Raw genomic sequence first — 15,463 nt, 5'->3', positions numbered from 1 at the left:
TAGCAACTGGAAACACAGGGAATCCAGGACAGATGACTCTTCCAGGACCAGTGGTGAGAGTGGCAATGCCTGGAGAGTGAAGAGAATGTGGGGTAGAAAGGGTGAACTGATTACAAGAATCTATGTATAGCCTCCTCCCTGGGGGAGAGACAGCAGGGAAGAAGGTGGGGGGGGGGTACGTCGGACAGTGTAATATATGACAAAATAATAATTTATGAATTATGAAGGGTTCATGAGGTAGGGGGGAAGTGAGGAGTGAGGGGGGAATCTTAAGGGCTCAAGTAGAAGGCAAATGTTTTGAGAATGATAGCAACAAATGTACATATGTTCTTGACACAATGGATGGATGTATGGATTGTGATAAGAATTGTATGAGCCCCCAATAAAATGATTTTTAAAAATCCTCTAAAGCTGATGGTCGTGATGGTTTGTACAAAGCTTAATGAACAGTCCTAAAACCATTGTACATTCTTAATCCTCTGCCCGGTCAGTTTCAGCAGCCCCAGGCTCCTTTTGGTTCTCTCTCGAGCCCCCACACTGGAGTAATACATGGGAGGTCCCACTAATTGGACTGCATTAATATTGTAAGTTGAATTCCAACCAACTGTGCCAATGAATTATGAGCATTCTACTTCCTAACTATCTAACAGATCGCCAATTGCCCATTGTAAGTTCAAGGTGAAGCTGAAGAAAATTAAAATAATTCCACGAGAACAAAAGAATTACCATGCGTATATCCCATCTGAGTTTCAAGAACATATTTTAAAAATCAAGAATAAATTTGATGTATTGGACACTAATGACAGATGACATTATCTCAAGTTAAAAGAACTGAAGAAAAATTTAAGCCCTGATTTAAAATATGGAAGGATTCTATGGGCAAAATAGTAAACGGTGCAGGAAGCACCAAAGGTAGGTGGAGGAATATACAGTTACTGCACCAAAAATAATTGGTCAATTTTCAACCATTTCAAGAGGTAGCATTTGATCAAGAACCAATGGTACTGAAGGGAGAAGTCCATGCTGCACTGAAAGTTTTCACCAAAAACAAGGCTTCAGGTTTTGAAGGAATACCAATTGAAATGTTTCAACAATCTGATGCAGTACTGAAAGCACTGACTAGTCTACACTAAGAAATTCAGAAGACAGCTTCCTGCCCACCCAACTGGAAGAGTTACAAATTTGTAGCCATTTCAAAGAAAAGTGACACACTAGACCACAGACATTATAAAACAATAGCATAATATATATGCAAGCAAAATCTTGTTGGGAGATAATTCAAAAACAGTTCCAACAGTCCTTCTCCAGGGAGCTGCCAGAAATTCAAGGAGACTAAGAAGAGGATTTGGCATGAAGGATATCACTGGTGACTTCAGATGGATCTTGACTCAAAAGCAGAGAGTATCAGAAAGGTGTTTACTTGTATCTTATTGTGCAGAGGCATTTGGAAACAAACTATAGAAAACAATGTGAAAAAATGTGAGCACCAGAATACTGAATTATCCTCATGTGGAAATTGCACTTGGACCAAGCAGCAGTTGTGCGAGCAGAACAGGGGATACTGCATGGCTTACATCAGGCCCAGCACGCCTCAGAGTTGGATCCTTTCACCTCACCCTACCTGCTCAAGCTGTACACCGACAAATGATTCAAGATACTGGCCTATAAGATGATATGGAACGATACGACAAATAACAGGCATCAAAATTGGAGGGAACTCATTAATCATCTGAAATATGCAGATGACATAACCTTGCTTGCTGAAAGCTAGGACAACTTGAGGCACATCTTTCAGTACAGATTACAACACAAAGTAAAGAGAACAAAAGTCTTTACACCTGGAACAGAAAACAACTTCATGGAAACAGAGAAGATTGAAGTTATCAAAGCTTTCATTTCGCTTGGTTTTAGAATCAACACGCACAGAAGCAGCAGTCAAGAAATCAAACCACATATTGCACTGGGAAATCTACTAAAGAGCAAACTTTGGTCTGCGGACTCGGGTGCACCCGGCCCAAGCCATGGTATTTTTAATTGCTCATATGCACGAGAAATCTGGCCAATGAGTAAGACAGCAGAAAAACGGATCCATCTGAATGATGATGTATATTGGCCAAGAATATTGAAAGTACCATGGACTGCCAAAAGAACAAATGTGTTTTGAAGGAAGTACACAAGAGGGTGTCCCCAAAAAGCTTTTATTCAAAGCTATGCATTTAAATTTTTTTACACTTTCAAAGTACTCTCCATTGCACTTAATACATGTCAAATCTGCAATTTCATGCTTGGAACATTTTTCAAACTCATCTGTTTGGATGGCTGACAGCACTGCCTCACTTTTTTCTTTCACCTTGTCTGTGTTGTCACTGTCCTTTGTCCCTCTTCATTTGTGGAAACAAAAAGTCTCACGGAGTGCAGTCAGATAAGTAAGGTGCATGGGGCATAAGAAATATGCTGTGTTTTGTAAGAAACTGGCACACGGAGATGGCTGTGTAAGCATGTGCACTGTCGTGGTGGCAAAACCAGTGTTTCCACCCTCCCCCGCCTGTCACAAACCAGGTCTTTATTGTCACACACGGTTACACTACCTTTTCAAAACCTCTAAAGCAATGGTTCTCAACCTATGGGTTGTGACCCCTTGGGGGGGGGGGGGTCTAACGACCCTTTCACAGGCGTCGTCTGATTCATAACAGTAGCAAAATGACAGTTATGAAGTACGGTTGGGGGATCCCCACAACATGAGGAACTGTATTAAAGGGTCGCAGCATTAGGAAGGCTGAGAACCACTGCTCTAAAGAGTAAGCGTGATTAACAGTCTGACCTGGTGGAAAGAATTCCAAATGCACTATGAGTGAACATTTTCATCCTTCAGGAAGTTGACAGATGTCCAGAACAAGGTTTGTCATCAATCGACATTTCACCTTTTTTGAAATGAGAAAACCACTTGTACACTTGCGTTTTCCCCATAGCACTGTCCTTGGAAGCTGTGTTCAACATCACAACAGTTTCTGCAGCATTTTTCCCAGGGAAGAAACAAAATTTCACAGCCACAGGCTGTTCTCTTAAATCGGCCAACACAAAAACAAGGTTTGAGTGAAACTGATTTTATGAAAAAAAATTCACTGTGACCAAAGAGAACCGTCCCAGGCCACGCCGCTGGGTGCACAATCTCAGAGCAAGTTGCTTGATGCTCACCCCGTGGGAAAAATGCTTTGATCCGCCTAGCGCAATTCCAGCTTTGGGATACCTCCTCGTATGCAGTATATTCCTTAGAATCAAGGATGGTGAGACTTCATCTGGGGTACTTTAGATATGTTATCCGGAGAGACTAGTCTCTAGAAAAAGACATCATACTTGATAAATTATAAAAAAACAAGAGGCCCCTCAATGAGACTGATTAACACAGTGGCTGCAAAGGTAGGCTCCAACAGCACCAACTGTGTGGACGGCACAGGACTGGGTAGGGCTCTGCTGTGTTGCACAGGGGTTAACTATACATCGGAACTAGCTCAAGCATCTAACAAAAACAGAAACATGAAACCCCTGAATTTTAAAGGAAAACCAGTAATTTAATTTTTTGCTACTATTTCTGTTACTGCCAACGAGTCTTAAAGTTAATAAAAACTAAAGTCTGCCTTAAAAAATTCAGACAGTTAGGGATGAAATAAAGAAGAATAATCACATGTTGCAACCAAAGATAATCTTGCACTGTTATTTCTTTTCTTTATCTGTTATTTTAAGAACTTCCCGTCTAGGTCTTAACTCAAAAGGAAAAACTCAAGAACAATAAGAAATGTAAAAGAACTTGACAAGTAAACACTGAAGGCACACAAAGGAAGCACTGTGCCTAAGGTCACCTCTCCAGAAGGCTCCAGGGTCCACCCCCTTTCTTATCTGTGGCTGTTTGGCTCCCTGGAGGCAGCCCCACTTGCAGAGACTGCAACTGCTCTGCCATGGACGGCCTGGCTCTGCACCATCCGCTGAGCAGACCCGCAGAGATCACCAGGCTTCTCTATAGTCCAGCTTAGTCTGGAGCTTCTTCTAGAACAGCATGGTGGCAAAGGTCACACCACAGGGCATAATGCGACCAATCAGAACTTGCTCAACAGCATCAAGCAATTTTTAAAACTTGGGGGGGGGGGCTATTATTTCTGTAATACCAAAGCAACCACTACACATGTTCCATCAATGAAAGCTGAAGTTCAGGGCATGGCAGATCCTTAGACATAAAACCTCTTAATTCAAGAATCAGACTGGCTCTAATATCCATTAAAATATGACAGAATTCATGCATTCACACAGTGGTTCATACAGTACAAAAATGTAACATGGAATTTCAAAACAGAAAATACTAAAAACACAAAAAATTTCTACCTTAGCATCTGTGGTCAGCCAAACCCCAGCCCACTGGCAATGAGTAAATTCCAACTCATAGCAACCCTATGTAGAATTCCACAGCTGCAAACTCACACGGAAGATAGGTTCAACTTTCTCCCAAGGAGCAGCTGGTGGGTTTGAATCCCAACCTTGCAGTTAGAGCAGTCCAGTTTACCCAATAGCACCACCGGGACTCCACAGCCCTCCCCGTTAAGTGACCCAAATTCTGCTTTAATTCCTTCAAGAGCTGGGAAATAACCTACCACAGGCCCTGTAAAACTAATCAATTTTTTTCAATCTTTATGCTGGGCAAACAAACTCCTTCTGAAAACTCTGCCAATTAGTCTTACATTATTTCTGAACAAACAAGTTTATTCACTCAACTGACTGAGACCCTTTCAGGAATCTCATTTTTAAAACTTCAAACTCACTGCCACTAAGGAAATTACAACTCAGAAGGATCGTTTATCAGGTTACTGAGCTGGTAAATCTGTATGAAACAGCCTCATCTTTCTCCCGGAGTGGCTGCTGGGTTTGAATCACTGACTCTGGGGTTAGCAGTCTGATGCTTACCTGTCTGCTGGGCTAGGGCTCTTTTCAGGGATCTGGTAGCAAGTAGCTCTCTAGTTTCTGTAGACCAGTGGTTCTCAACCTTCCCAATGCCACAACCCTTTCTTTTTTCACACAGTTCCTCATGGTGTGGTGACCCCCAAACATAAAATGATTTTCGTTGCTACTTCGTAACTGTAATTTTGTTACTCTTAGTAATCATAATGTAAATAGCTGATATGCAGGATGTATTTTCATTGTTACAAATGGAACATAATTAAAGCACAGTGATTCATCACAAAAACAATATGTAATTATATATTGTGAATATTTATTTCTAATGACAAATAAATGAAATTTTGACTCGGAGCATGGTGTACCATGGGTAAGTCTTCACGCCAGATACTCCTGTGTGGGCGTATCTGCATGTGGGCAGACCCGCCTGGAGGAGCGGTGTCTCAGTTCCTCAGACCATGGGAAATACCGTATATATTCATGTATAAGCCGAGTTTTTCAGCACCAAAAAAAATGTGCTGAAAAACTGGGTGTTGGCTTATACACGGGTCAGTGGTACCCCAGTGGTGTAACATTTCACTGGGGCCCCCCGGGTAAGGGGAAGAGCGCCCGTTATCTCACGGGTGATTGCCGTTTCCCCCCTGTTCATTCAAAGCCCCGCTGACACTGCAGGCCTTTGAATATTTGTTTACTCACATCTAACCAATCAGAGCCATCCTATGACGTGTATCTTTGAATAAGCCTTTTAAAGACCGTGTGCGAAGGATGTGGCATGAATGGATGTCATCTAGTCAAGCCCAACTAACAAAAGGAGGAAATCTCATGAAGCCTGACATAAGAGTTAATAGCAAAGTGGGTCCGAGATGCATGGGAAGACATTCCAGAATGGGAAGACATTCCATGGTGCCACATGCCTTCCAGACATGTCTTATTAGCAATGCTATGGATGACAGTGCAGACTGCGCTTTGTATGAAAATGACAGCAGTGATGGTGATGATGGCGATCTCAGTGAGGACAGCGTCTACGATGACCTCACACCAGCTGAAGCTCTGCACTGGGATACGGATGATGAGGAATCCAGTTTTGAAGGATTTTAACTCTACATTTGAGCTTGGTTGCTGACTCAGCTCAGGGAATAGTACTCGTAAGGTATCATTGTTGATACCCTATTGTTTTTGTTGAACCTATTTTCCACTTACTGTGCTGGTTTACTAATGTTAAATGACTTGTTGTTCTTTTATTTATGTTTTTATTTAAAATGAATATTTAACTACATTACCCCACTGTAACTTCTGCATTTTCCACCCTAGGCTTATACTCAAGTCAATCAGGTTTTCTGGTTTCCTAGGTAATAATTAGGTACCTCAGCTTATACTCGGGTCCGCTTATATTCGAGTATATCCGCTAAGTGTTTTCCAATGGTCTTAGGCGACCCCTGTGAAAGGGTCATTGGAGCCCCAATGGAGTCTTTGAGAAGCCCAGGTTGAGAAACACTGCTGTAGATTAAAGGTAGGAAGAAATTTAAACTTAAGTCCTCCTCCGTAGGACTTGATTCCAGACTCATGACCATTATGATGGCTTTGTTTGGGCACATTCTGCTTTGTTCAGACCACTCTTCAAAAATGCACTTGGAACTGAAACAATACCACCATGTGATCTGACAACACAGCTGATTACAGAATCTGTGCTGTCTAGGAACCGGTTACTATGCAATAAATATCGCAAGGGTAGGTGGGGGCAGTGGGGGGGTTGTTAGGTGCCATTGAGTTGGTTCCAACCTACAGCCAATTTATGCACAGCAGAACAACACTGCCTGGTCCTGTAGCCCCTTTACAATCGTTTAAATTAAGAAAAGAGCCACTAAGCTTCCTGGATCTGTATTCAGCACTATAAAATGTTAACTGTATTCTAAAAAAAATTTTTTTTTAGTAATATCAGCACAAGAACAGTTTACTTGCAAAAAGTTTCACTGTTATGATGATTGTTAAATCTTGGGGGTCAAGACAGAACTGTGTTCAAACACCAGTTTTCGCCATGACAGGCGAGGCCCCGCCCATACCAGCAATCTCCCATTTTAATAAGGAGCAGCTCCTGTCAGTCACAGGAAGCAATGCCCCTAGACAAACGATTTTCTAAACATATCTCCCTGTCACTCTAGCCTAAGTAAGGACGACTGTCCCAGAAATGGTTCTCAAGGTTAGCTGTGAACTCTGATCAGATTAAGAAATTGTTATGAGAACGGTCCCAGCCTAGAATAAAGGCAAAGACATTTCAAAGTGAAGAGAGGCTTCCGGATCTCCAACTTTCAATGGGTAGAAGCAGGTTAAAAATTCTGCTCAGCCATAAGCAGGGGTCATTGTTTTGGAAGGGCCTGGAGCAAGTAAAGCTGAAGAAAAGAATAGATTAGGAACCCATTTTAAGTAGTAAGACTGAGTCTTACTTGAAGCATACTCCCTGACAACAAGCTCTCGGCTGCCTTTAGGAACTGCTTTGGATCAGAGACTGCCATGTGGCTCCACTCCTCCCTTCCTGCAATGGGAAGACCTACTAAGGTCATTCTGTACAGTCCCTCAATGGCACGCCTTGTGTATCTTGTCAGTTCATAGTGTGTTTCAAAAACACCATGCTGTGTCTGTGTCTGGTCAAGATACATATTTATATATCTTAATACTAACACTGCAATCATAAACGGGTAATAGACTTGAATAGAAATTTCACTAAGGGGAACATATATGAAAAGATAGTCACTAAAACCCAAATCCACAATGAGACACCACTACATTCCCATAAGGATGGCTAAGATTAAAAAACAAAAGCATTGTAGTGATTATACAACACTGCTTGGTATGAGTGAACTATGGAATGGTAATAAGGTCTGGATTAGGTCCAAATAAAATGGTTTGAAAGGGGAAAAAATGTTATCAAGGACGCTGGAAAACTGGAACCATTGTCTATTGCTGAAAGGACTACAAAATGCCATAGGCACTAGAAGAAAGTTTGACTGCCCCCCCCCCCCCCCCCCGCCCATCATGAATCCAGTTCTATCTTACAAATCCAGCTAGACCAGAGGATATACACTAGTACAGATAAGAGCTCTCAACACAGAATCCAGGACAGTTAAACCCCTCAGGACCAATAATAAGAGTAGTGATACCACGAGGGTAAGGGTAGAAAGGGGAACCAATTGTAATGACAGATATATACCCATCCCCCGCTCCCCCACCCCCGCCCTGTGATGAGCAACAGAAACATGGGTGAAGGGAGAGAGTGGAGAGTATAAGATATGAAAATACTAAGAATTTATAATTTATCAAGGGTTCATGAATGTGGGAAGGAGGGGGAAAATGAGTAGGTGATTAAATACCAAAGGCTCTAGAAAGAAAATGTTTCGAAAAGGAAGATGGCAACATATGTACAAATGTGCTTGACACAATGGATGCATGGATTACTATACGAGCTGTAAGAGCCCCCAATAAAGTGATTAAAAGAAAAAAGAACTGGCTGTTCCAGTTTGGCTGTATGGCCCAGCAGTTCCACTCCTAGGTATAGACCCAAAAGACTGAGGGGAAGACATTCAAAGGGGGACAAGTGCACCAATTTCATGGCAAGAGTTGAAAGGTGGGTCAACGAAATGTGGTCTATGCATACGATGGACTGAACTAGTAACACATATGAGGTTTTGATACATGTCACAGTATGGGTGAAACTTGAAGATATTAAGCTGATTAAAATAATCAAAAAAAGACAAATATTTATGACCTCATTTATATAAAAAGACAAGAAAATGTAAACCTAGAGACCAAAATGCAGTTGTAGTTCGCAGGAATGAAGGGGGAGGAGGATGGAAAAGGCATTGATTAAGGGTAGGGTAAACACAGCCGAATGATGTAATTGCTATCAATAAATTGTACACCTGTAAAAAAAAAAGTGAGTTGGCAACAGTTTCGTAACAGACAAAAAAATGAGAGCAGCTGCCCAGGCTACTTAAGTATACCCAACACTTCATGGGATTCGGTTCCTTGGGTCGTGGTTAAGAGTCATAGTTTCACGGGACATCCCAGTTAATTGACCCAACAATGTGCTGAGTGCTTCCATTCTACCTCCGGTTTGGTGCATAATGCCAGTCTGAACAGCTTGCAAAGTGCCATCCAGGGCACAGCAATTGGTCTCATTCACCTGGAACAGGGAGGAGGAGTCAGGAGCAGGGCAGGGGTGGGGAAGATACCGGCTACTTTGCCGTGAGACCAGAACTAGATGGCTCGCAGCTGCCATTACCATTCTGATCAAAACTTCTCTGGAATTTTCATCAAAAGGGCGGAAATGCAGAACAGAATTTCAAATTCTAATGGACTCTAGACTTTCTTGCACTTCGCAGGGTAGATGACGCTCTGAAACTATTGCCCCGAGCTTACGATCAAAGCTAACACCAAAATTATCCCCTGAAGTCTTCAAAATAAACAACAGCCACTGCCATCAAGTTGAGGCCGACTCACAGGGACCCTGTGGGACAGAGTAGAACTGCTTGCGTGAGCTACTGAGACTGCACTCCATGCAGAAGGAGACGGCCCACCTTTCTCGTGCCGAGCAGCTTGCTCTCTGCGCAGCTGGCCTTCCCGGAGCAGCCCAACACCTAACAGGCTTCCTTGTTAAGCCGCCTGTAGTTCTAGCAGCCCACACTGTGGCGCCAGGGCTCCCAAAACCATGCTTTAGCTTAACAAGTAAAAAAAGCTCTGTGTGTTGAACTTTATGCTTTTTTTAAGGATCATCTCCATGGGATGAAGCTGACAATAGCACCTCCAAAGATTAGCTGGGAACTTCAAGAGGGGCGGTGATTCGTGTTAACGAGGGAAGGTGAGAGTGGGGCACAACTGACAAGATGGAACTGCCGTCACTGAACAGTCCGTGAACAATCGTGTGCTTCGTGAAGTGTATTCACAACAACCAGATGCATGCCATCGACAGAGGTATGCACCAGAGGAGACTCATCTAGCGCAGGCTCTGAGACCGTGCCTTTCAAATTGGATGCCTCAAAGAGATGGCAGTTTCGGGGATCTTGGGAAAGAATGTATTTTCCATGGGAAGGGCTGTCACATAATTATGACAAGGGGGCATATTGCAGTGGAATAGAAATAATCACACATTTTCTACCCCTCCTTCCTATCAAGAACACCGAATACGGTGGGCACCAAGTCACTGCCAATTCACTGCACCGCCCGGTAGAAGGGGCCCCATGGTTTTCAACAGCTGAGCAAATAACCAGGTCTTTCTTCAGAACCTGTCCGGTAACTGTTAACCATCTGCATCATCTAGAAACCACTCCCGGGAAGAAGTAGGATCTAATCCTGCTTTCAAAATCTGGACTGGCTCTGTGGGCTGTTTAGATCAAGAGACTGCGGCTGAAGTGACACATGACTCAAGAAGCCTGTAAGTTTGTCTTTTGCTCTCTTGGAATATTGCTGCCACTATGTAAGAAGCCCCTGTGACTCCTGTGGCCACCATCTGGGTATCGGTTTGTTGTACTGCGGCGACTTGATGGTGCTGTGGGGCTGCAAAGTTATTTCAAAGACCAGGTGGGTCAACCTGTGACGCACGTTTCAATGGAGCTTTCAGACAAAGAGACTGGGGTGGGGGGCGGGGAAGGTCTGGTGTCTAGCTCTGAAATGCAGCCAGGGAAAACTTTACAGGTCACAACGGAACACTGTCTGACTTGTGTGTCTTGGCCACATCACCAGGAGGGATTGACTGATCGAGGAGGGACATCATGTTTGGCAAAGTTGAGGGCCAGCAAGGGCCTGGGAGACCCTGGGTGAGCTGGCTAGGAAACAGTAACTACAACAGGCTCAATGCAGCTAGTGTTGTGTGCCATTCAGTTTGTGCTGGCTCGCAGTGATGCTGTAGGACAGAGCAGAACCATCCCTCTCTAGGACACAGGCTGTAATCTCTGCAGGGGCAGATGGCCAGGTCTCTTCTCAGATCTGGGTTGAAACTGCTGTCAACCCAGAACAGCTGTCCCTAAAGAAGCCATAGTGGATATGAGACTACACTGAAATTATTTTCAAAAGGAGGCACAAATTTTCAAAAAATGTGACAGGAAGAGATGTTAAGGAGCAGAAGAAGCAACAGAAACCAACTAGAGTTTAAGGAAGAAGAAACTAGGAGGTTACCAAAAGTGAAGTGACACATAATCTGAAAACAGAGCTTTATTTTCAAATACTGCTGAAATCAACAGTTTTGAAATGATGATTATAAAGTAGCACAAAGATGAATCTAGAATTTTTTAGATGTAAGTAGAATCAGCAGAGTTGAAACAGCACATAAACATAGGAAGAAGCCAAAAGGAAAAAAGTAGACCTATTATACATGACACATATGAGAAAGAATCAGATACACAGGCAGTGCTGTCACATCATCCAGAAAAGTGAAAGGCCATTGTGAGGAGAGTGGGGTAAATACTTGAACAACCAGGTCTTTAGATCTAAACTAGCCATGCCCTGAAGAATTTTTCTTAACTTGAAAAAGCATTACCTTCTGAATGCCTCCATTTACAAAGGGCAAGATTATCATTTTCTGCCACACTGAAGGAGTATTTTGAAAGAACCTGTGGGTTTAGAATTACTACAGCAGCCTCATGACAGTCAGAAGGGAAAGTGTCTTTGCAACATGTCACGAAAGAGCAAGTAGTCTGGCTAAGATGACAATGCCCAGCAGGACAAGAGACTCACTCACATGAAATGTGCCATGAAGCAGAGTGACCAAACAAGTAACAGCCAGACTGTCAGATGCTGAATAAACCGCATCGCTGATTTATCAGAATTAAGAAAAACTAAATAGGTCCTTTTGGTTCTACCCTTCTTTCTTTAAGGGGCCCTGGTAGCTTAGCGGGTTACACTTTGGGTTGCTAACCTCAAGGTCAGCAGTTCAAAACCACCAGCATCTCTGTAGGAGAAAGATGGGGCTTCCTACTTCCACAAAGATTTGGTTTCTGAAACCCACAGAGGGCAGCTGGACTCTGTCCTACGGGGTCACTAAGGGTCAGAATAGACTGGAAGGCAGTGAGGTTTTCAAGCAGGTTCTTAATTACAACATCAAAAGATTTTAAAATAACACTATTCAGTAATTTATCAACTGTCTCTTTGGAATGTCTGTAATTTAAGAAGAATGCCTGCACAACACGAACTGAAACAGAACTTGTGAGGGGAAAGCGCTTTCCTTAAATGCAATCCTATCATCTCTAAAAACCTGAAAGTCCCAGCCCCCGGTGGAGAATTTTTTAAAGCGACAACAGAGGCAATGAAAAGGTACTCAGTCTCTTCTACGTTTCTACTAAGGCGTCAGTCACCTCCAGACTCTTGTCACTGAAATAACCCTCCAGGGAAGCATCAGACCTGAGTACTGTGTCCCCTTCCTGGTCTCCTACGGAGAGAAAGCCAGGCCTAAAGAGAAGTGCAGCAAACTCAAAGGGCGAGAAGTTACACTTTTGCGACCAAAAACGAAGGTCAGCACCTCACTGGCCCCACATTAAAGCGGGCGATGGCTCAGACCTATAAACGGGGGAGATTAGGAAACCGCTCACTCCCACCGACAACGTGGGAAACCGATCACACGTGTTCAGGAAGCAGCTGCGCTCCTTAAGAAACCTGGAGGGCAGTTAAAGAGGCCTTTTCCTTCCTTCCTTGCTTTTTTTTTTTTAAAGATATTGCATTAATCCAAGCACAGATCAATGACACTGCAGCCGCCTTCCCTGGACTGCTTCGGTGCCAACCTCTCTTTCGAAACTAGAGTTGCTATGCCTCCTCCCAGAAGGAACGTGGTGCAGGAAATGGTATCCTCGCAGAGCCCAGGGAGCCCGTGACGCACGAGGGGCTTGGAAAAGATCCCGACGTTTACCTGGCTGGGCGCACTGAGTTAAGAACACGTCCACGTGCACTATTGTTTTCCAGACATGTTTATTGCTTTCTCACTTATGCTTCGAAATCGCAGTCTAAGGGAAGGGGTGGGGGGGAATGGCAGCGCCACTGGTGGCATCGAGGAGCAACACAAGTTTAAAGAATAAAAACACAACCTTTTTTTTCTGCAGCGTACTCGGTGCCCTCACCTCTCTGCCTTCACCCCCACGCGGCCGCCGCCGCCGCCGCCTCGGAGTCCCCATGACAACCCCGGCCGAGGACCGGCTCGCGCCCGCACCGCGCCCGCACCCGCGCGGCCCGGGCCCGCCGGCTCCCCTGGCCGGGCAGGTGGCGACTCCTCGGGCCCGAGGCTCTCGCTCGCCCGCTCGCGGGGGGCGGGCCAGGCCTGCCGGGACCCCTCGGGGCGGGGCGCGGGGCCGCGCGGACGGAAGGTTCCACCAGGAGCCCCCCCAATGGAGGGGGCAGCGGCCCCAGCCCCGCTCCGGCCGGCCGAGAGGGGCCAAAGGGCGGGCGCGGCGGCCGAGGAACTTGCCGGTGTCACCCACAACGACGCGCGCGAGCGACGCTCACCTTGAAGGGGTTGTTAAGATCCGGGTCCGCGAACGGGTTGCTGTCAAAATCCGACATCTCGGCGGCGCTCGGCGTCTCCCACCCGAGCCCGGCGCAGAGAGAGAGTCGAGGCGAGGCCGCCGCCGCCCCCCTGCGCGCTCACGTCGCCGCCGCCGCCGCCGCCGCGCGGATCGGGATCTGGGCGCAGCTGGCGGGGCCGCCCAGCCGGCCGCGCACTGAGCATGCCCGGTGCGGCGGGCTCCGCGCCGCCGTCCCGCCTTCCCGGCCGGAATCCAGCGCTCCGGACTTTGCCGGCGGCCGAGCGGGCCTGGGCGGAGGGAGCTCCGGGAGGGGAGCGGGCAGCTGGCTCCCGACTCGGGGGTTCCGCCCGGAGTGTGGCGTCTCCCAGAGGTGGCACGTGTTCCCCTGGGCTCGAGTGTGCGGACAGAGGCTGAAAACGGACCTCTTGTGACCGAGCACGACGCACGATGACCCACCTACCCACCCCTTGCCCCCAGGTGGGAAGGGCGCTCCGGTGCAGTCCGCGCACCTGGGAGAGGGAGTCGCTGATTGACCCCGCTTTGCACGCGGGCAGCTGGCGAAACCTCCACACCTGTCTCGGCCGGGGCCCCGCCCTCACGGATGAATTTTGCACAGCCCTCCCCCACCTGGGAATCCCAGCCGCCCCGCTTCCGGGCCCTCCGGCGCCCGGCTGCTCCGAAATTACGGAGACCAGCCTTGGCTCTGCCGACCGGACTGGTTCCTCGGAGGTTTGGCCAGCAGATTCGATTCCGTGCCAAGGTCCAGCCCCTGCACCCATCCTCTTGCATCTACAAAATGGCTACTTCTCCGGAAACGATACGGGGGTGGGCGTGAGGGTGGCTCAGGTCTGAAGGTCGGGGTTCACAGATGATGTTGGTGGATGACAATAAGATGCCCGGTTTTGTTTACATCCATGCGTGCGGGGGGCAAAATTACACCACTGGGTTTTTTCTTCTTCCGCTTCTCCACCCAAGCCCCTGGAGAAGGTTACTGAAAAGCGGGCATGGGCTAGGAACGCATTTGCACCATTTGTTGCCCCAGTCAACTGAGAAGTCATCCCTTTATTTCTGCCCTCGCAGAACAGCACTTGGGACTGGCTACGAAGTGCCAGAATTCCTTTGATTTGGTGGTGCCCAGAATTGGAAAGACTTAGATTTCCTCTCCCGTGGCCTTTTTGAGACTGATACCTAAGTCACCCTGGAACTATTTCTTGCTCTGTGTGGAAACACGCTAGACGTGAAGGAGCCAGTGTGCTGCAATCTCCTTATTGAGACCCAAGTTGGGATTTGAGACGAAGCAGCTGCTTTTCCAACTAACTGACTAGGAATGTGTACTGTTCAGCAGGAATGGACATGAAGACGACAGAGCTAAGTGACCCTAGATCCTGAACAAAGAACAAACTTCTATGCTGTGGTATCCTCCGACGCTGCCTGGAGCCCCGCTGGTACTCAGTACATGTGTAGGGTTCACTTCAGAAACTAAAGATGCAGCCACCCCCACCCCATCGCCGACATTGTGTTGCACTGTCATTTTCTAAGTCTGTAAACGGTTACGGACTAAATGAGATAAGGCTGGAAAAGCATTCCGCACGCATTTTGAACCCCTTCCTGTTGAGTTTCCTCCAGTTCATGGCAGCCTTACAGCCCGAGTAAAAATCCCTAGAGTTCCCAACACTGCTCTACAAAAGCCTACTGCCACATCTTTCTCTGGGGTGGTGGGCTGGTGAGTTCTAAATCTAACCACCCATCTTTAGGTTAACAGCCGAAAACGTAACGAGCCATCAAAGCCCATTGCCTTCGAGTCAATTCTGATCTGCAAATATTTAAGAGAACTGCTTCATCTTTCTCCCAAGGAGCAACTGGAGAGTTTAAACCACAGGCCTTGGCAATGAACAGCTTTGATGCTATCAAATCAGTTCCAACTCCTATGGAACCGGAGTCCAATTAAAAAAGCACTGGCCAGCCCTGCACCCTCCTCACACTTGCAGTCAATCCTCGCACTTCTGCCTCTTTTTCACTGACCC

General features: G+C 46.2%; 1 protein-coding gene across 2 annotated transcripts in view; it reads right to left on the bottom strand.

Annotated features, from left to right (window-relative positions):
* SCAMP1 (secretory carrier membrane protein 1) overlaps positions 1 to 13,615 on the bottom strand; it is an 83,734-nt gene extending 70,119 nt beyond the window's left edge. Inside the window, exon 1 of one of the 2 annotated variants that reach the window (XM_075541205.1) lies at positions 13,420 to 13,615. In XM_075541205.1, the coding sequence (XP_075397320.1) occupies positions 13,420 to 13,476 (57 nt within the window). In that variant the 5' untranslated portion in view covers positions 13,477 to 13,615. The remainder of the gene's footprint in view (positions 1 to 13,419) is intronic. The other variant, XM_075541204.1, reaches the window with a different exon arrangement.
* Positions 13,616 to 15,463: the final 1,848 nt, after the last annotated feature.

This window comes from Tenrec ecaudatus, chromosome 2, assembly GCF_050624435.1.
Source record: "Tenrec ecaudatus isolate mTenEca1 chromosome 2, mTenEca1.hap1, whole genome shotgun sequence".
Taxonomy (NCBI): Eukaryota; Metazoa; Chordata; class Mammalia; order Afrosoricida; family Tenrecidae; genus Tenrec; species Tenrec ecaudatus.
The sequence above is the reverse complement of the archived record's forward strand: the minus strand, read 5'-3'. Positions and strand labels throughout refer to the sequence as shown.